Source organism: Cucurbita moschata, unplaced genomic scaffold (genome assembly GCF_002738365.1).
Source record: "Cucurbita moschata cultivar Rifu unplaced genomic scaffold, Cmos_1.0 Cmo_Scf00007, whole genome shotgun sequence".
Classification (NCBI taxonomy): domain Eukaryota; kingdom Viridiplantae; phylum Streptophyta; class Magnoliopsida; order Cucurbitales; family Cucurbitaceae; genus Cucurbita; species Cucurbita moschata.
In genome coordinates, this window is record NW_019268523.1 from 1,957,665 (window position 1) to 1,976,773 (window position 19,109).

Genomic DNA, 19,109 nt, shown 5'->3' on the forward strand with positions numbered 1-19,109 from the left:
TTTTTTTTTTTTTTTTTTTTTTTTTTTTGCGCTTATGTTTTCCTTTTCCTTTTCCTTATAAGAATGTGCTTTTGGATAAACTGTACAGGAGTTAGGGAGTTGGAGGTCGAAGGAAACTCCGTGAAATTTACTGCGATCGGCGTTTACTTGGAGAAGGATGCTTTGCCATTGCTTGCCGGTAAGTGGAAAGGGAAGAGTGCGGCGGAGTTGATGGATTCTGATGAGTTCTTCAGGGACATTGTCACTGGTGAGTAACTGCCTTTCTTTTTTAATTTCTTATAATCCGTACTTGAGGAGTTAGAGATGACGGTTAGATTTCCACCGGACTTTACTGGTGTTCTGATTGTTGGATGATGAAAGTCCACGTGCCTAATTTAGGGAATAGTTATGGGTTTATAAAGAAAGAATACTTTCTTCATTGTACGAGGCTTTTTGGAAGATCAAAGCAAAGCCATGAACACTTATGCTTAGGACAATATCATCCCCTCTGGAGAATCGTGTTCGTCTAACACTCGTGACTTGATTTTTGACTTGCCATTGATTGTGAAATAAAGTTGTTAATGTGGACGAATAGAATGATATATATTCACGCGAATTTCCGATTTGTAAAATCAAACAAACAATACGACAATTTGTTGGCCAAATTGATTGAATAAGTTCAGGAGTGCGGTCCTTTCTCAAATAAATATATTTAGATTAAATTTCAATTTAGCATATGGTTGTTTTGGTTCTCTTTTATGTTTTGTGTAAAGAAATTACATATTGTTGGCGTTGAACTTGGAAATTTCAGGTCCTTTCGAGAAATTCACAAATGTTACAATGATACGGCCACTTACGGGTCAGCAATACGCGGAGAAAGTTGCAGAGAACTGTGAAGCAGCTTGGAAATCCATGGGAATGTATACTGAGGAAGGAGCCGAAGCCATTAAAAAGTTCATTGATGCCTTCAAGAGCGAAACGTTCCCTGCTGGCTCTTCCATTCTTTTCACCCACTTGCCTCCAAACACTTTATCGGTTAGTTCCATTGTTTTAATGATAGGATCAACAAGCAGTAAGTAAGATCAACAACTTGGATGAGATTATGTTAACAGAGTGTTATGATAGGATCAACAAGTAGTAAGTAAGATTAAAGATTAAGGATTAAGATTACAAGAGTGATTGTTGGTGGGTGATGCAGATTAGCTTCTCAAAGGATGGGAGCATTCCTGAACAAAAAGAAGGGATGGCGACAATAGAGAGCAAGCTGCTATCTGAATCTGTATTGGCGTCCATTATTTGTAAGGATGGAGTTTCACCAGCGGCTAGGCTTAGTTTGGCAACCAGATTCTCCCAATTCTCGAACAACATTTAAACCAAGCAGCCTCGATATCAGAATAACAGACCCCTCCTCTTCCCTCTCCACAGTTTTTGTTGTTTTTTTCTTCTCTCTATCTCCAAAATATTATAAGAAATAAACTATAATTTAGCCTCTCTCTCTCTCTCTTGTTGTTATAATATATATTGTTTAACTTATATTTTTATTTTAAAATTGTGAGGATGACGATATACGTTGTTGGCCAAAGCGAACAATATCTTCTAGCGATGAATTTGAGTTGTTACAAATGATATCAGAGCCAGTCATGAAACGGTGTAAGACACTGGTCGAAGCAGGATTAGATATTCTCCATATAAGACGTATTTTAAAACCTTGCGGGAGACTCAGAAAGAAAGACAATATTTGTTAACGGTAAGTTTGGGCTGTTACAAATGGTATTAGAGCCAGACATCAGATAGTGTGACAGCAAGCATGCCAACAAGGACGTTGGTGAACGATGTTTGATCCCATCTTGATTGAAGAGGGGAACAAAGCATTCCTTACATGGGTATGGAAATCTCGAAAATATTAAAATTTAAACTAATATGTTTTGTGCTTTTGTTGGTGTTAATTGAATTCCAAACCAAATCACCATTGATCATAGAGTTATTCACCAACTCCATTTCAGCAACTCCCATTTCCTTGAGCCCAATATATATTACCCTAAACCCCATCAACATTACCATAAAACACACCAACATCTATTACCTCTTCCTTAGGCCTCCTCTCATGGACTCTCACAACCTTCTCCCTTTCTTAACCAAACCTTTACCCTGCCTTCTGCTGCTCTGCTTCATGTGTTTCTCTGCTAACTCGGCCAGACTCCTCGACGAGCAGCCACAAGTCTCGGGCAGTACTCCGGCTGCATCGAATGTCGTCGCGACGCCGGTTGGCAATTCGGGGGGTGGAACTACTGCACCTTCAACAACTCTACCTAGTCCGGGCGCAACGTCGGCTGGTAACCTGGGGCAAGGAGCTATTACACCTTCAACAACTCTACCTAGTTCGGGCGGGACGTCGGTTGGAAACGTGGGGCAAGGAGCTACTACACCTTCAGCAACTCTACCTAGTTCAGGGGGGATTCAAGATGATCACCATACCTTTACCTTCTTCATGCATGACATCCTTGGTGGTTCGAATCCCTCGGCTCGGGCGGTTACCGGGGCGGTTAACAATCCCGCCCTCAACGGCCAGCTTCCGTTTGCTAAACCCAATGGAGCCGTTTTATCAGTTGGTAATGGTGTTCCTCAAAGCAATGGAAACACTGGTCTAATTAACAATAACAACCTCCCCTTTCTGATTGGACTCGGCGGAGCTACATCGCCGTTGTTGCAGAACAATAACGGTGGTGGGAACAACTTCAATGGTGCATCGAGCTTTCCATCTGTTAACGCAGGGCAGCTCCCATCCGGTGTATCGGTACAACAGCTCATGTTCGGCACAATGACGGTGATCGACGACGAGCTCACAGAAGGACACGAGCTCGGTTCTGGCTTGATTGGAAAAGCTCAAGGATTCTATGTCGTGAGCTCGGAAGATGGAAACAGTCAAACAATGGCATTCACAACTATGTTTGCAAGTGGCCATTACGTCGACAGCCTAAGCTTCTTCGGCGTCCACCGGACCGCGGTGTCGGAGTCTCACTTGGCCATCATGGGAGGCACTGGAAAATATGTAAATGCAAAAGGGTATGCCAACGTGAAGACTCTTCCAGGCACCAACCAGCATGAAACTGATGGGGTTGAAACTTTGCTGCAATTCACTGTTTACATCAGTTACTGAAAATGCTGTTGTTTTATCATCTCATCTATCCTTCACTGCCAATCTGTTTGAATTCTCTGTCTGTTTTTGAATTTCTGGTTTGCAATGAAATCTTATATACCCGCTCGATGCTTAGCTCTAATACTATTTGTAACGGTTCAAGTTTACCGTTAGCAGATATTGTCCTCTTTAGACTTCTCCTTCCGTAGTTCTCTCAAAGTTTTAAAACGTGTTTACTAGGAAAAGGTTTCTACACTCTTCTAATAAACGTTACGTTCCCTTCTTGATGTGGGATTTCACAATCCATCCCGCTTGGTTGTCCAACGTCCTCACTTGCTCACCGCTTGATGCCTGACTCTGATACTATTTATAACAGTTCATGTCCACCGATATGATTCCTAGTCAGTAGAGAGAGAACTAAGTATTCTTTATAAGGGTGTAAAATCCTCTCCTCGGTAGACACGTTTTAAAACAGTGAAGTTGATTACTTACCGCTTAATGCCTGACTCTGATACCATTTGTAACAGCTCAAGTCCACCGCTAAGATCCCTAGCCGTTGGAGAGGGAACTCATTTTTTATAAGGGTGTGAAAACCTCTCCCAAGTAGACACGTTTTAAAACAGTGAAGCTGATTACTTACCACTTAATGCCTGACTTTGATACCATTTGTAACAGCTCAAGTCCATCGCTGAGATCCCTAGCCGTTGGAGAGAGAACTCAATATTCTTTATAAGGGTGTGAAAACCTCTCCCCGGTAGACACGTTTTAAAACAGTGAAGCTGATTACTTACCGCTTAATGTCTTGACTCTAATACCATTTATAACTGCCCAAGTTCCATTGCTAAGATCCCTAGCTGTTGGAGAGGGAACTCAGAATTCTTTATAAAGGTGTGAAAACCTCTCCTCAGTAGACATGTTTTAAAACTGTGAAGCTGATCACTTGCTGCTTGATGCCTGACTCTGATACAATTTATAATCGCCCAAGTCTACCACTAAGATCCCTAGCCGTTGGAAAGGAAATTCAGTATTCTCGTTTTAAAACAGTGAAGCTGATTACTATATGTAATAGACCAAAATGGACAATATTTGACAGTGAACTTAAACGGAATAACACCATTTAATCTAAAAGTTAGTGGTCCCTTCAAAAGAATTTATGATGAAAATTATAAATAAAAAATAAGAATATATTGGGATTTAACAACGTTATTTTAGTGCTTCACAGCCTTAAAATGGGACGAAATTTTTTTAAAAATTAAGGAAAAAAAAAAAGTAAAGAAACACATGAAAAGCATTTCGAAGAATTAAAACTCATTTGAATATTCCTTCCAACTAAACGCATAATAAAAATCCGATTATAAATTTTGTTTCATCTCCTCTTGTTCTTGCTTCCAATGAGGAGCGAGAAGTAGAACAGGATCCTGAACAAGAATCCCCACGCCACAGTCACCAGCAAGCAATTCCACTTACTCAAATCCATCACTGCCTGCTGTTGAAGAATGTCAGAACCCGTCGTCAAGCAAGTGGATCTCGTTATCTTCATCCCTAAAGTGTTGCTCAGATTCTCCAGAAGCTTCAATTTCATGGCGGTCGGCACGAGTCCCAGCGGCGTGTTGTCGAAAATCTGCACGCCTCTCACGAAGCATTTCGCCGGATTGTCGAATTCGTTCTGTAAAACGGCTTCGTACGGATACTTGACCAGAGAAAGGTAATGGAACCAGATCCAGTAATCTGGAATTCGTTTGCGTGTGATGAAGAATCCACTGAAGAGAAGGAAGTAAGCTAAAATTGCGACGACAATGGTGTAGCCGAGCATTACATGAGGAACTACTCCCGAAAGGAAAGTGACGAATGAACTTCCGGCCCAGAACGCAGCAAAAATGATCAGAAAGTAGAACAAGAAACCTGAAATTCCACCGTCCAGTCCGACGGCCCAAAACGTCGTTGCTGCGAAAGCTAAGGAAAGGAAGATTAGCGCCGGCAAGGCTACCAGAGAGTGAGAGAGGACGTAGGAGGATCTCCGATATGCGTTATAGGCTGTTTCTCTCATGAAAATGTAACGTTCTTGCAGAAACACCGGAAGAGCATCGGCGCAGGTGTAGAAGGTTGTAGACATGGCGAAAGCGAAGAACCCTAACCGTTCTTGAACTCCTTTTGGTGAGTTATCGAGTTGCCAAAACATGGTAGCGAGGATGAAACCGGTGACCAGAACGGCGCCGAGTCGAATTCCGAATAGCTCCGGCATACGGCGGGAGTTTAGTACAGATCGTTTAGATAAAACCGCCATTTCTATCCAAAATGGATTTGCGAAGGTCGGAACCATGGAGTTAGGGCTCGCGTCGTTGTTGGTTGCGCCGGAGACTAACTTGCCTCGTGAAATGCTCGCACTGATTGCTTCTTTTAACGATATACTCTGGTGATCCGACTCTGATTTTGAAATGTTCTGCATACTCTGCCATGATTTGTGGAATTCAACCAAGTTCTTGGTTCCTTCCGGAGAGCCTTCGAGTTCTCGAATCCGATCGAGCGCGAATTCAGTCCGGTTCTCATTTTCTGGAATCGGATGGCCAAACTCTGCAAAATACTGAGGAAGATTAGCAGGGGAGCCACTGTAAACGGTTTGTCCGCGAGAGAGAAACAATAATCGATCTAGCAATCCGAGAATTCGATAACTCGGTTGGTGTACGGACATAACGACAATGCTCCCGCTCTGAGCAATCCTCTGTAGAACTTTCACCACCATGAATGCACTAGTTGAATCGAGTCCAGATGTAGGCTCGTCGAGGAAAAGGATGATCGGATCGTGGATTATGTCGATTCCGATCGAGACTCGCCGCCGCTCTCCCCCGGAGACGCCGCGGTGTCCTTCGTCTCCGATGATGGTTTTCGCCGCGTTCCGCAGCCCTAACTGGTCAATCAACGCCTGAACCCGCAGTTTCTTCTTCGATTTCGAAAGCGTTCGAGGCAATCGAAACTCAGCCGAAAACATTAGGGTTTCTTCCACTGTGAGCATCGGGAAGAGCAAATCATCCTGCATCACATAAGCAGAGATCACCTTCAACAATCTGGATTCCAACACCTCGCTATTTAAAGTCACCGTTCCTTTCAAGCTTCCTTTCGCAATCCTATTAGCCAGTGCATCAATCAACGTCGATTTCCCCGAGCCACTTGCTCCGAGAACGGCCATAATCTCACCCTCTCGAGCCTCGCCAGAGATGTTGTTTAACAGAGTCTTCGTTTTCGTAAATAAGCTGCCGTCGACGACTGTCTTGTCTGCCGGAGAACCACCGAGTGTGTTCCCTCGTTGAAAAACCGACGAAAAACTAATTTTCCGGCGAACTTTGACACTGTATGTGAGGTTGTTGAAGGAGAGCACGAAAGGCAAGGACCTCGGCTCCAAGCTCTTGCCGTTCATGTCCAGTACCTGATGCACCTGTTAAACAATATAATTAAAAATTAATTAATTAAAGTAATTTTACCCTAATCTATCCCTTAATGGAAGCTCTTATCCAACTAATAATTGATGAAATAATGTAAGCAAGCTAGCAAATATTGTCTATTTTGGGATTTCTCAGGTATCTCTTTCCCGATTTGAGTTGTATTTGAAAACGGGTTTGCTTGAGAGATGTTTTCACATCCTTATAAATAATGTTTTGACATGGGATTTTACAATCCATTTCTCTTCGAGGCCCAACATTCTTGCTAGCACTCGTTCCCTTCTTCCATCGATGTGGGACCCTCAATCCACCACCCTTCGGGGCTTGGCATCTTTGCTGTCCACCCTCTTCCGGGCTCATTGACACATCGCCTGGAACTTAGCTTTGATACCATTTGTAATGGCCCAAAGCCCAACTACTAGATACTGTCTCCTTAAACTTTCCCTCAAGGTTTTTAAAACACGTCGGCTACGGAGAGATTTCCACACCTTTATAAGGAATGTTTGGTTATTCTCCCCAATCGATGTGGGATCTCACAAAACCTCACTCATGTTCTAGCATTGACTCGACCCAAGAGTTTTCTAACGAAGGAAAGTGCCAAGAAATTAAAAACATACTAACCGACATGCTTGAGTTTTTGAATTTAGCATAGTTATTCAACACGTACCGGAGTCTCGTTCCCATCTCCAGCCGCCTCCCTACGTACGTCTCCAACTCGCTTCAGAAGCTCGCCAAGTGAAGGAGACAAACTAGCAAAAGAGCGTGGGCGATTATGAAGCTCCGTATAGTTGAAAAATGCAACCGTATCTCTAGCAGGTGACATATTCTCCACCATGATCACCCCTACGAAAAAGCGTTACAAGATCGTTCTTCTTATAACCCCTCGATATTCCGCTTCAATATACTTATATACCTAACTTTTGGGAAGTGGATTTCCAAATATATGGCTTTCTCTATAACCATATAAGTACAACAAAAGCTGATAAAAAGAGAAGAGATGTGAGGGTTGGAGAGCGTGGTTACACAGTTAGGTCAGAGTTGGAACTTTTTCCATTCATAACAGACAAATGGGGTTGTGACACGTGTAATATGTTCACACTTTATTCCTGTAAATTTAGGTTGGGCGTTGATCTACTTTCTTAAGTGAAATAATTTAAAGGATTTCACTCTGCCCGGGCTGACCGCTGTTTGGATGCCAACGAAAAAAAATTTAAAAGGGAAGAAAATTTGAGAACCCATAAAAAGGAGATTTCTTGGAAGTTTGAGCGCGGCAGGTAAGTTTAGCAAACTTCTTAAATTAAATATTTATCCTTTTATTGCTGAAACTTGTAATTTATTAAAAAATAACAAATTTTTTTTTTTTTTTTTTTTTTTTTAAAAACAGCTGCATTTTGTTCATAAAATTTTGAAGTTATTTATAATTAAATTAGAACTCATTCCGATACGACTAAGCTCCACGTGGGCACAAAAAGGAAAATGTTTATTAGCCATAGTCTATTACTTGTACAAGAGGGTGACTCGAGATTAGAAAGAGACTGAACGACAAATTTTTTACCTCGTCATGATGATTAGCAGCTGAGGTCCATCGAGTAAGTTGTGTGACCTAGAAAAGAAGAGGGGGTCTAGAAAAGTGCAAACTCCCTACTATTTTGAGAGGAGGGTCGACGGTACGTTAAGGCGGTAGACCTGAAGGCTGATTATGGCTTGAAACCCGGACTTTCCATAGGGGTCGTTCCTTGTCGAGAGGGGAGGACTATTCAGAATGAGAAATTTTCTTCATTCATATGAGATTGTTCGGGTGATACTAGAAGCAAACCCAAATGGAAGATAACGTAGCGTTATGAAAGGGAGCAAAAATCTCGACATTTTATTTATTTATTTATAAATAAATAAAAGCTTATATTAAGTCAAATTTAACCTATAATAATAATAATAATAATTAATATATATATATATATATATAAAAAAGTGGTTGAAAATATTGTTGGGCTACAGGAGGGGATGGGGCAGCCCTCTAAAATTGAAGAATTCCAAAGTCAAAATCAATGGAAACGTCAACGTTATCTTTCTGTTACATCGCCCACATGCTTCCCAAATACTGTCCGTCACGTTTCTTCAACCTTTTTCCGTCTTTTTTTTTTTTTTTTTTCGTTCACCTAATTTTCAATACTAAAAAAATCCATTTTTTTTTTATAATTATTGTTTTTCTTATCATGAAAAATTGCAAAATTGTATAAATTTATCCATTTTTTAATTTAATTTAATTCATTACCATTTTCGACAACTTGAGACCGCTTTAAATTAAATTAATTTTTTTTATAAATATTTTCTTATCTAAAAATTATAACACGTTTTAAATGATTAAATTTAGAGAAAAATTGAATTTCTTTAGATTTTGTCAAAATTTATTCCACTTTCTTCAATCACTAACGGGCCGGATGTGGAGTCCCATCTAAATTGGGTTGAATCTATTTGGGCCTAAGTGGGCCTTGGCCCATTAGACTACCAATAATTTCCAGTCCTACCCTTTATATTCTCCAATAATGTGCTTCCTCTTCGTCATCTGCTCGTTGATTTTGGTTTCATAGTTGTAAACGCTTATGTGATCAGTTTCATTCTCGTGTACTCTCATCGATCTGAAAAGCTCGTAGGAATCTGATTTCTGGTATGAATTTTGCATCTCTGCCTTAAGAACACAAATTTTCCACGAATCGAACGAAGAAGATACGTTGATTTGTTAGGTTTCTGTTTTTTTTTCTTTATAAATCGAAGCAGAGGTAGGGTTTTGAGTTGTTGAGCTGCGAAAAGTTGTTGGAGTTTTCTGAAAATTAAATTGGATGTGATTTCGGTGTTTAGCTGGTCGAACGCGAATATATCTGACTAAGACGAACAGATTGATTGAAGATCGAAAAATATATTAAGCTTCTGAGATCTCGGAAGCTTGGTTGTACCCGAAGTGAAGAGATTTTTTCATTATTTCTTGTTGTTTCTGTAATTAGAATGTCGTACTCGTTTCTTCTTTTGTGGTTGTAATTTTTCTCAGTATCTATTCATTTGGCAGGTTGGGTTTAAGCGTACTGTCATGTCAACTAGTGATTATAATGCAATTGTTCCTATCAAGAAGAGGAGGTTTCCTTTAATCCAATCTCCTCCGCCCAAAGAAATATCTTCTCTTCCATTAGTAGATGATAGCATAGCAAAAGTAGACGAGCCTTGCGTATCAGATGGTCCAACAGTTTCCAATTCTAGTACAATCACAACTTCTGAATTTTCAGAGAAGAAGATTTCATTTTCTGAGGACGGTAAACGGAAATCTGATTTATGCAATATGAATATGGTCCAAAGCATTATTGGACCTTCCAGAGTTGAGTTTCAGGAAAATGATGCGTGTTCTACTGGCTGCGTGGAAAATAAAGAAACATGTATGATGAATGAAAATCATGCGCTTGTTCTGCATGAGAAACCAGAGTTCAAGTTACCACATTCTGATGCTAACTCTAACCCTGGACTTTGTGCCGAAAAGGAAAGTGATGAGATTGACAGAAAACAACTTGATAGATTAGAGTTTTCAACTTCTGTAGCGAAAAAAGAAGCCGAATTATCAGTTGGTTCGAAGGAACATCTTGTTCCAAACTCAGTTCTTGAAGGGAGTGACTTGAAATCTCTGAAGCAGATTAATTTAGAACCAGTGTTATTGAACTTAAGTTTAAGCAAGGAAGGAAGTCTCGATCAGCGTCTCACTGTAAATGTTGGGTCTAGTTATGATGGTTCTATTCAGGAGTCAAATAGGGAAAATTGGGATCTAAATACCTCGATGGAGTTTTGGGAAGGCTGTTCAAGTGGCGATCCTCCCGAGCATGTTCCAGCAGTTCAGACAAACACGATTGTCACTACGCACAGATTCTCAACAGAAATGGTTAATACTGATACTCTGCCAGGAAAGCTAACTCCTTTAGATGACAGTGATCATCTTCATCTAAGTCTTAGTTCATCAGATCATAGGCATGTAATAAGTCAGGAACAAAGTTCATTTGTCAAGTTAGGCTTTAGGAAAACAAGTCCTTCTCTAAGCTCAACAGGAAGAGGTTTGCAGTTTGATGATCTTAACGGTGCACTAAAAGTCGTAAAGCCAGAGCCATTTGTTGAGGCTTCCAAACTCGAGTCTAAAAGTGATGGAGTTAATGTGCTGGGATTATCAGACAGTGCTATTGTGAAGCGCGAATTTCTTCAAATTCCCAATGTTTCAGATATTTATATACCAATGAACACAGTTAAGGCCAGGTCTGTTAACTCTGAATTAAATTACGAAAGCAAACAGGAAGCACTCAAAACATTAGGTGGTAGATTAGATTTGGTAGCTAAGCAAGTTCTTCCAGAGGTAGGTAGTTCTTGTCCTGCGCCGATGCCTTTTGTGGCAGAGATGACTGAAGCAGCTCGAAACTCTTGTTCAACTGATTTGATCACAGATGGAGACATGTCAAACCATCCAGAATTGCAAACTCCTACTAAAGAACATCTTAATTTGAACGTGCACGAAGGAGCATATCGTTTTGCTGGTGAACTCATCGATTCAGAAATGACTGATGTAAGTAAGGATCCAGGTTCCAAAGATTTCAATAGTCCTATTATAAAGCCTATAGCGATGCCTAGAAATCCTTCTCGTACAAATGATTCCATTATAGAGGCAAACATGTCGAGCCCTTCCGAATTACATATTCCAACTACAGGACCTCTTAATACGAAAGTGCACCAAGCAGGATATGGCTGTGACGGTGGACTTGTGAATTCGGTAATGACAGATGTAAGTAAGGATACATGTTCCAAAGATTCCAGTAGTTCTGTTATAAAACCAGTCATTGTTGAAGATGAAAATCAGAATAACCCGCTCTGGCGTCCTTCGACACACACGAATGAGCAGTGCTCTAGCTTGCAGGGAGGTGAGGAAAGTTCTGTAAATGATGAGGAAAAGATCAGTCTATCAGCGGATTTATTAGAAGAAGATCCATATAGTTCTGAATATGAATCAGATGGTAAGCTTGATGTAAATGAGGCCATGGATACAGTTGATAATGATGTAGAAGAAGATTACGAAGACGGAGAGGTTCGGGAACCGACATTGACGACTCAAGTAGAAAGCAGTATATGCGAGACGAAAAAAGTAAAAAATTTTGATCATGCTGATTCTAGCAATGGACTGCCTGGTTCTGATTGTTGTTCCTCCTTGGTTTCTGTTAAGCAGGAAAATAAATTAGAAATCCTCGATGTTAAACGAGAAGACAATCTTCATTCTGTAACTTCGAATCAATCGTCCGAGCAAGAACGATCGAAAGAGTTGCCTGTCGAAGAGCATACCACTAGAGTGTGTTTGAACAAGGCCAACAAGGCTAAAACATCTGCCATAGAGGACCAGGAAACTTCCCCTGAGAAAGCCACTAATGGAATTGAAGAATCAATTACGACAGTCTCTCAGAGCGACGCAGAGAAGGTTAAAACAGTAGACATGGTGCGGAACAACAATCCAGCTTTGCCAAATGTCGAGCCTTTAAATGATGACGATGTGACTGACGATATTACTCGTGGCAGTAAGCATAGCCGGATTGTTAGTCCCTGCAAACCTTCTACTTCTTCGCTTCCTAGTAAAACAAGATCGAGTTTGGCGAGGTCGGTTTTAACACAAACTGATAGAGAACGAATACCCGACATGGCGCATGAAGGGGAAAAATTACATCCACAAGGAAGGTGATTATCTATTTCTTAGCTGTGCATTAACTTGATTACATTCTGCATTGCTTTGCTGATTTCTTTCTATTTTCTAGAGATGAACCATATAGGGACGTTTTCCAGAGATTTTATGTGAATAGACATCAGAATCTATCACCCCAAACCAATTTTAGCCGTAGAAGAGGTAGATTCACTATCCGGATTAACTCTGTCCAAGGTGAATGGGATTTTAATCCAACAATCTCTCCAGGAAATTACAGTGATCATCAAGTACCACCACCACCCTATGATGCCCGTAGACGTAAATACATGCCTGCTGTTTCTGATGATGATATTGATCAAAACCATTATAAAATGAAACCCGATTGTCCATTTCGTAGCGCTGGTGATCATCGAGGTAGACAGATATTAGACGACGAAGGCCCCCTTTTTTGTCATATGGCCTCTAGGAGGAAGTCGCCTGGTCGAAGAGATGGGCCTCCTCCAGTGCGAGGTGTTAAAATGGTACACAGAATGCCTAGAAATATCAGTCCAAGTAGATGTAATCGTGAACGTGGATCGGAGCTGGTTGGACCGCGACACGGTGAAAAGTTCATGAGGACATTTGAAGACGAAGCCATGGATCCATTATACGCGCACCCTCAACCTTCGTTTGAAGTAGATCGGTCTCCTTTTATCCGAGACCGAAGGAACTTTCCTATCCAAAGAAAAAGTTTTCAAAGAGTTGATTCTAAATCTCCAGGAAGGTCCAGAGGACGCTCTCCTTCCCAATGGTTTCCATCCAAAAGAAAGTCTGAGAGGTTCTTTGGACATCCAGAAATGGCACGGCGAAGTCCTCCACCCGGTTATAGGATGAGATCGCCCGATCAACCTCCTCAAATCCATGGAGATATGCCAGTTCGAAGACATGGTTTCCCGTTTCCATCACTGCCACCTAACGATTTGAGGGATATGGGTTCTGCTCGCGACCATGGCCATATGAGACCAGGTATACGAAGTCGAAACCGAACCGAGAGAATGTCCTTTAGAAACAGGAGGTTTGAAGATATGGATCCTCGAGATAATAGGATAGAGAGTAACGAATACTTCGATGGACCTGTACATCCTGGTCAATTGAATGAACTGATTGATGATGGCAACGACGACGATCGAAGAAGGTTTTCGGACAGACACGAACATCTTCACCAATTCCGACCACAATGTAATGATTCAGACGGTGAAAACTATCGCAACGATGCAGACGAAAGAGCGAGACCTTACAGATACTGCACTGAGGATGAAGAAGAGTTCCATGAAAGAGGTAAGATGAGGGAGAGGGAATTTGATAGACGTGTAAAGAACCAACCAGAAAATTTAGGTAGACGTACAGTGATTGAAGAACATGAAGTAGAAGAATACAGACATGGACATGGTCGGCAGATGTGGAATGAACACCATCACCACCATCATCATCATGGCTTTGAAGACATTTCCCGAATGAAAAGAAAAAGAATTTGAAATTTCCTTTTCCATTCAGCTCAGAAGCCAGGTGAGATTCAGATGAAGCTGCGTTGTTCTTGTGCTTAGGAGGTGTTTGGATCCCTTATATATAGAAAAATGGCTGCTGCTCATTGGATGGATGGATTTATCCCATCATATCTTACTTATTAAATATTAAAAGAATTCATTCACTTAAAATATAATTCAATTCAATTTCCTAAGTAGTCCCTAGGTGATTCTAATACGTTCAAGAAGAGAATTTAACCGCAAACTTCAAAATCCATACCTCCTTCCAGGTACTCATGGAGCTTGATGATCAAATAAACAATAATGTAAGATTCTCTCAGGTTTCTTCATATATAATTCAAAAGCACTGGTTGAATCTTAAGTGCGGAAAAGAGAAAGAAATCTGGAAGATTCAAGAACAAGCAGATGAACAAAAGACTAAATTATTGAAGTTAACTTTTGATTTCATCTTGCGGCCAAACGCTAACCTTCTCCTTCTCGTATTTGATATACAGAGCAGCCGCCGCCGCTACGAAGTATACTTGAATTAGTATAATCGCTGGCGTGTGGTAATTGATGACGCCTTTTCCAGTGGCTAATTCCACTAGAACCAGTGCCGATAATCCGAGTATCGCAATCCATCCATTGATCCTCTCGCTGTACGGACTGAATCCGAATTCTACCTTAAGTCCGCCGGAAACCGCTTCCTTCAGCGGCACTGGCGGGAGATACACTGACGAGGCGGCGGCGGTGGTTGATCCTTTCCTGGACTTCCGAGCCTTACGAATCTCTGCCTTCTTTCCCGTTCCGCGTCGGAGTTGGAGTCGGGCCAGTCGGTCCTCGAAATCGTCGCCGTCCGATCTAGGTTCCGAATCGGCGGCAGGAGATTCCGGATCTGCTGCTCTGGTTACGAAGGTGAGAGACTTCGGCTTGTGAGGCTTGGAATTGAAAGCGAGTGCGAGGGAGTTTGGGAATTGCAGTGAGGAAGATGGAATTGCCGCCATGGAAGGAGAATGCCGAGCTCGAGGATAAACTCGCCCCTCTGCTGTAACCGTCTGGACCTTATATTTTTTAGTTTTCTTTTTATATTTTCTTTTTCCGCTCTTTAAAATTAGTGGTTTATTTTTTTCCTTCTCTTTTTGAATTAAATAATTTAGCGGTTTCTATTTGTTCCGTTTTTATATTTTTGTTTATACGGTAATGACTAGAAATGATAATTATTTAAAGTTTAGGGACTAAAAAAATAAATTTAAAAATATTAAGACAAATAAATATTTTAAAAGTATTCGTGTTAAGTTTTAGAAACCAAATTCGTGCGTTCGCTCTCCAGGTCAATGCCATCGTCGATTTGGATTTCTCGCGATTCTTCCTTGATTCCATTCTCACTCTCTCTCGGTATCACCAGCAAAACGAGCATGTCTTAGATCTGCGTTTCGGTATTGTTCGCATCTCTGCCTTTAGGATAGTAATCTCTTTGAATCGGTGAGTGTGTTTCTTTCGAGGCAGAGGGGAGTTTTGTGGAAGTTTGAGTCGTTGTTGAGGATCAGCTGTTCAAATACTGGAATGTTTTCTAGCAGTTCAATCGAATTCCTTATCAAGTGATTCTGGTGGTTTGATGATCGGTTAGATGTGGAATGTGTTTGCGTAAATGGAGGTTTATGCTTCTTTTATTTTGTTCCTTTTAATTTTATCGTCAATTTAGTCTAGTTCGTTAGGAATCTGGAATCCTTTGTTCTTTCACCGCTGGAGTTTGATATACGGTTCATTGTGCTGTGTCTCCCCTGATCCAATCTCAAGGCGTGGATCATCTAAACTTTTGTGGTTAAAATTTTAACACAGGAACCTCTCATATGCTGGATTTAAGATTTGGATGCTGGTTTTATGGTATTTTCACGATATAACAGTGCGCATCGCTAATTTCTTTAGTTTTCGCTTGAGATTCATTGATTATTTCGACACAATGCCTGTCATATGCTATCTCGCATACCGAATCTTTTTTAAGATCACTAATGTATTGATATCCATGCGGTGCAGAAATCGAAAGTGAATTCTAAGAAGTTAGTGAGATTTTGGTGCTGGATTGAAGTGATAAAAGATCAAGAAACTGTATTAAGCCGAGGTTTTGGAATAATGGCGGTACCAGAAAGTGAAGAGGTGCTAAACATTTTTCTTTGCTGTTCTCTGGATTTTGAAGCTCGTGCAAGTTTCTTCTTATATGGTTTTATAATTGTTGTCAGTAAATGTTCTATTGGCACTATGCAGGTTGGTTTTAAGCGCATTGGATTCTCAGTTAGTGATTCTGATGCAAATCTTCCTATCAAGAAAAGGAGATTTCCGACAGTGCATTTTTCTCCATCTCCATCTGAAGGTATATCTTCATTCCATCCAGATGGAAATTTATTGAAGATTGAGCGGCCATCTCCACCTAAAAAGGTATCTTCATTTAATCCCGATGAAAATTCGTTAGAGGTCGAACGGCCGAGTCTATCTGTGACAATAGTTTCAAGTTCTAGTGCAGACACATGTTATGGGTTGTCAAACAGGAACCAGGACTGTGCTTCTAATGAGAATAAACGAAAATCTGATACTCATTCATGCTATGTGGATATGGTCCAGAACGATATTGGGATGGAGTTGAGTTTCCGGGACCCGGTTTCGGGGGACATGAAGATAAGTCCTTGGTAACTGAAAAACACTCCGTTCATCGATCACCAGAGATCTACGGTGGGTTGAAGTTACCATCAACTGGCGTCGACTCGGATCCTCTTGGTAGTAACAAAGAGGAAGAAATTGATGTAAAAATGCCTGAAGAAAAGTGCGGCTCTTCAATTTGTCAAGTTGAAGGAGGAGCTGAAGCATCAGAGAAATTGGTTTCTTACCAGAGTGACCTGAATACGTAGGGTCTGATTGTGATGTTTCTCTTTTGCAATCAAGCAGGGAAAAATGGGATCTAAATACCTCAATGGATTCATAGGCCCTTTTAGGTTGTGAACATAAAGGCAACTCTATTAAAGCATTCATACCATCAAAAGAGCATCTTCATTTAAGAATCAATTCATCTTCTCCAAAGCCTACACTTGAAGAAGATCCTTATGTTTCTGAATATGAATCAGATGGTAACTGGAATATTGCCGAGGTTGAAGACGACGATGATGATAATAACATAGAAGAAGACTACGAAGATGGGGAGGTTCGGGAATCGATGCGAAAAGAGGTCCATGCTTGTGAGAAAAGAGAAATTGAGCCATTGGATCATGCTGATTGTGATGATAAGAAGATCAATTCTGCTGGATTGCCTGGTCATGAATGTTTCACATTAGGTCCTCTGGAACAGGAAACGAAACCCGAAAATAAGACTTTAAGAGTGAAGACAATGTTCATACTACAACTAAAAGTACATCTTGTGAGCAAGAACATGAAGATCTTTGTGTGAAAGAACTACATGCCGTAGAGAATACTATTGGTGAGGATGTAAACAGGCCTATGAAGGCTGCAGGAAGAAGCCAATTATCTCAATATGTTAATAAGGATCTTCTCCATTCTAAGCAAATCCACTTGATGATGTTCCGGGAAAGAAGGAACTTCTCATTCCAAAGAATTGATTCTAAGTCTCTAGTAAGATCCCGATCTCGCTCTCCGAGCCAATGTCTCTTTGAAAGATCTGATAGGTTTTATGGATGTCCCGACATGACACGTCGAAGATCTCCAAATTATAGGACAGACGGGACGAGATCGCCCGATCAGCATCCTATATGTGCGCATATGACAGGCCAAAGACAAGGATTCTGTTTCCTTTCACCATTTGATGATTTGAGGAATCAAACTGAAAGATTACCTCTTAGAAACAGAAGTTATGATGCTATAGATCATCAAGTAAGGATAGAGAGCAATGAGCTTTTTGATGATCCCGTACGCTCGGGTCAACTGAGCGAGTACAGTGGTGGCGAACCCGATGACAATAAAAGAAGATAAACAGACACAAAATTTAGTTTTATGTATAATCAAACCATAAACTTGTAATTTTGTGTTTAATTAGTTTGTTAATTTTTTAAAAAGATTGAGTATGTTAACGATCTATTTAACATAAAAATTGAAAGTTCGAGAACCTATTAGAGAAAAAATTAAAAGTTTGTGGGCTTTCCTATGGTAGTTCCGTTGTGGCCTTTGACTGCCCATCTCGACAAATTGAGACTTTCTCTATTGGGAGTTATCAAAGGAGAATGGGCATATGCATCGCTTTCGGGATTCGAAAGAATACACTTCTCCCTTCTTCATTGATATGGAGGAAAAGAAACTCTCTACTGCCGAGAAGCTAGACATTAGGTAAGTGGTTTAATGAGGATAACTAAGTTGACATGTCGAGGCGCTTATCAAAAAAATACTTCAAAGGCTTCGAGATCGAGGTATCATTAGTCGAAGAAGACCCACCCCATCCATATGGCCTACTTGACAAAGGTCAAGTGGGTTTGCTTAGAAAGTAGAATGGAGTATCGACCCCAGAGAGGAACGAACAGCTTGAGCATTAGAAGTCGTGATCATAAATTGATAATTTACTATTTTAAATATTTGTAAAATTTATTTAAAATATTTATGGGCAATTTAATTAGTACAATCAAACAACGGCAATGCTATCCATCATTGAAGAATGTGAAAGGATTTGATTGATTATTAATTATTTATACAACTGTTTTTTTTTTTTTTCCTTTTTAATAACAAAATTAAACAACTGTACAAGATCCCAAGCGGCCGTCTTAAATTGTTTTAAAATATTTGTATTAATTTTCTATTTTTCATTTAATGTTGTGGTTATAATTACATGGCCTGTGGATGTCCTATCTTTTTGGTTGTAAATTGATTTTCTTTTTATAAAAAGGAGTTTATTTATTTATTTATTTTTATAATAAACATATTATATTATTAAATTTGATGTCATAACTTAATAATAAACTTCAGAGTCAATTTGTTAATACTTTTTAATAAATAAGCTGTTTTCAATACATTAAATTATTCTAGTGAAAGTTTTAAAAATTAATTATTGAAGGTATTAATCATTTAGATAATAAAATCATGTAATTATTAATTATTGATTTTAATATTTAATTAATTTATTACGACCTAAAATATATATATAATTTTTTTTATTATATATGTAATTTCAAGTATTTTTCACACCATGATTGTCGTAACTCTTACCATAATTAAGAATGTTGTAACTTTCCATAAAAAAAATCGAACTAAGAGAGCGATCCTCTCGATGAGCTGACCATACTTGAAACCGACAAAGGTGAATAATAAGTAGAGAATATTAGGGCATAGTCAAACGATCTTGACAAAATGAACCCATAACTTTAAAA

The 19,109-nt window shown here is 40.0% G+C and overlaps 6 protein-coding genes across 10 annotated transcripts in view; 4 read left to right on the plus strand and 2 right to left on the minus strand.

The window, feature by feature from the left end:
* LOC111444733 (chalcone--flavonone isomerase-like) overlaps positions 1-1,471 on the plus strand; it is a 2,284-nt gene extending 813 nt beyond the window's left edge. Inside the window, exons 2-4 of the mRNA XM_023082756.1 lie at positions 89-247; positions 791-1,014; positions 1,178-1,471. Of these exons, the coding sequence (XP_022938524.1) occupies positions 89-247; positions 791-1,014; positions 1,178-1,351 (557 nt within the window). The 3' untranslated portion in view covers positions 1,352-1,471. The remainder of the gene's footprint in view (positions 1-88; positions 248-790; positions 1,015-1,177) is intronic.
* A 454-nt stretch (positions 1,472-1,925) lies between these two features.
* LOC111444731 (dirigent protein 10-like) lies at positions 1,926-3,238 on the plus strand. The gene has a single exon (XM_023082755.1). The coding sequence runs from the start codon at positions 2,084-2,086 to the stop codon at positions 3,134-3,136; it is 1,053 nt and encodes a 350-aa protein (XP_022938523.1). The 5' UTR covers positions 1,926-2,083; the 3' UTR covers positions 3,137-3,238.
* A 1,148-nt stretch (positions 3,239-4,386) lies between these two features.
* Positions 4,387-7,489, minus strand: LOC111444730 (ABC transporter G family member 6-like). Its single transcript, XM_023082754.1, has 2 exons — positions 7,217-7,489; positions 4,387-6,545 (listed from the first exon to the last, which is right to left on the minus strand). The coding sequence occupies exons 1-2, from the start codon at positions 7,382-7,384 to the stop codon at positions 4,482-4,484; spliced, it is 2,232 nt and encodes a 743-aa protein (XP_022938522.1). The 5' UTR covers positions 7,385-7,489; the 3' UTR covers positions 4,387-4,481.
* Positions 7,490-9,113: 1,624 nt separating this feature from the next.
* LOC111444729 lies at positions 9,114-14,399 on the plus strand. Of its 4 annotated transcripts, XR_002710733.1 has the most exons (5): positions 9,114-9,214; positions 9,611-12,288; positions 12,366-13,798; positions 14,046-14,081; positions 14,271-14,359. XR_002710733.1 is itself a non-coding variant. In XM_023082752.1 (4 exons), the coding sequence occupies exons 2-3, from the start codon at positions 9,632-9,634 to the stop codon at positions 13,765-13,767; spliced, it is 4,059 nt and encodes a 1,352-aa protein (XP_022938520.1). In that variant the 5' UTR covers positions 9,114-9,214; positions 9,611-9,631; the 3' UTR covers positions 13,768-13,798; positions 14,271-14,399. The 4 variants fall into 4 exon arrangements, 3 of the variants coding, with proteins under 3 accessions (XP_022938520.1, XP_022938521.1, XP_022938519.1); XM_023082752.1 differs by lacking the exon at positions 14,046-14,081 and having other exon boundaries at positions 14,271-14,399; XM_023082753.1 differs by lacking the exons at positions 14,046-14,081; positions 14,271-14,359 and having other exon boundaries at positions 12,366-12,454; positions 12,521-13,970.
* Positions 14,073-14,875, minus strand: LOC111444734. Its single transcript, XM_023082757.1, has one exon. It carries the CDS (start codon positions 14,757-14,759, stop codon positions 14,208-14,210), a length of 552 nt encoding a protein of 183 aa, XP_022938525.1. The 5' UTR covers positions 14,760-14,875; the 3' UTR covers positions 14,073-14,207.
* On the plus strand, positions 14,734-17,714 carry LOC111444735. Of its 2 annotated transcripts, XM_023082758.1 has the most exons (5): positions 14,734-14,802; positions 15,086-15,409; positions 15,790-15,909; positions 16,018-16,188; positions 16,372-17,714. In XM_023082758.1, the coding sequence occupies exons 2-5, from the start codon at positions 15,404-15,406 to the stop codon at positions 16,438-16,440; spliced, it is 366 nt and encodes a 121-aa protein (XP_022938526.1). In that variant the 5' UTR covers positions 14,734-14,802; positions 15,086-15,403; the 3' UTR covers positions 16,441-17,714. The 2 variants fall into 2 exon arrangements, 1 of the variants encoding a protein (XP_022938526.1); XR_002710734.1 differs by lacking the exon at positions 14,734-14,802 and having other exon boundaries at positions 15,091-15,191; positions 16,018-17,714.
* Positions 17,715-19,109: the final 1,395 nt, after the last annotated feature.

Coding starts and splice junctions, on each gene's coding strand:
- LOC111444731 (XM_023082755.1), top strand. CDS start 2,084: ATGGACTCTCACAACCTTCTCCCTTTCTTAACCAAACCTTTACCCTGC.
- LOC111444730 (XM_023082754.1), bottom strand. CDS start 7,384: ATGGTGGAGAATATGTCACCTGCTAGAGATACGGTTGCATTTTTCAAC. Junction 6,546..7,216: donor GAGATGGGAACGAGACTCCG/GTACGTGTTGAA, acceptor ATTGTTTAACAG/GTGCATCAGGTACTGGACAT.
- LOC111444729 (XM_023082752.1), top strand. CDS start 9,632: ATGTCAACTAGTGATTATAATGCAATTGTTCCTATCAAGAAGAGGAGG. Junction 12,289..12,365: donor AAATTACATCCACAAGGAAG/GTGATTATCTAT, acceptor TCTATTTTCTAG/AGATGAACCATATAGGGACG.
- LOC111444734 (XM_023082757.1), bottom strand. CDS start 14,759: ATGGCGGCAATTCCATCTTCCTCACTGCAATTCCCAAACTCCCTCGCA.
- LOC111444735 (XM_023082758.1), top strand. Junction 15,910..16,017: donor CGGTACCAGAAAGTGAAGAG/GTGCTAAACATT, acceptor GGCACTATGCAG/GTTGGTTTTAAGCGCATTGG. Junction 16,189..16,371: donor GGCCATCTCCACCTAAAAAG/GTATCTTCATTT, acceptor GATATGGTCCAG/AACGATATTGGGATGGAGTT.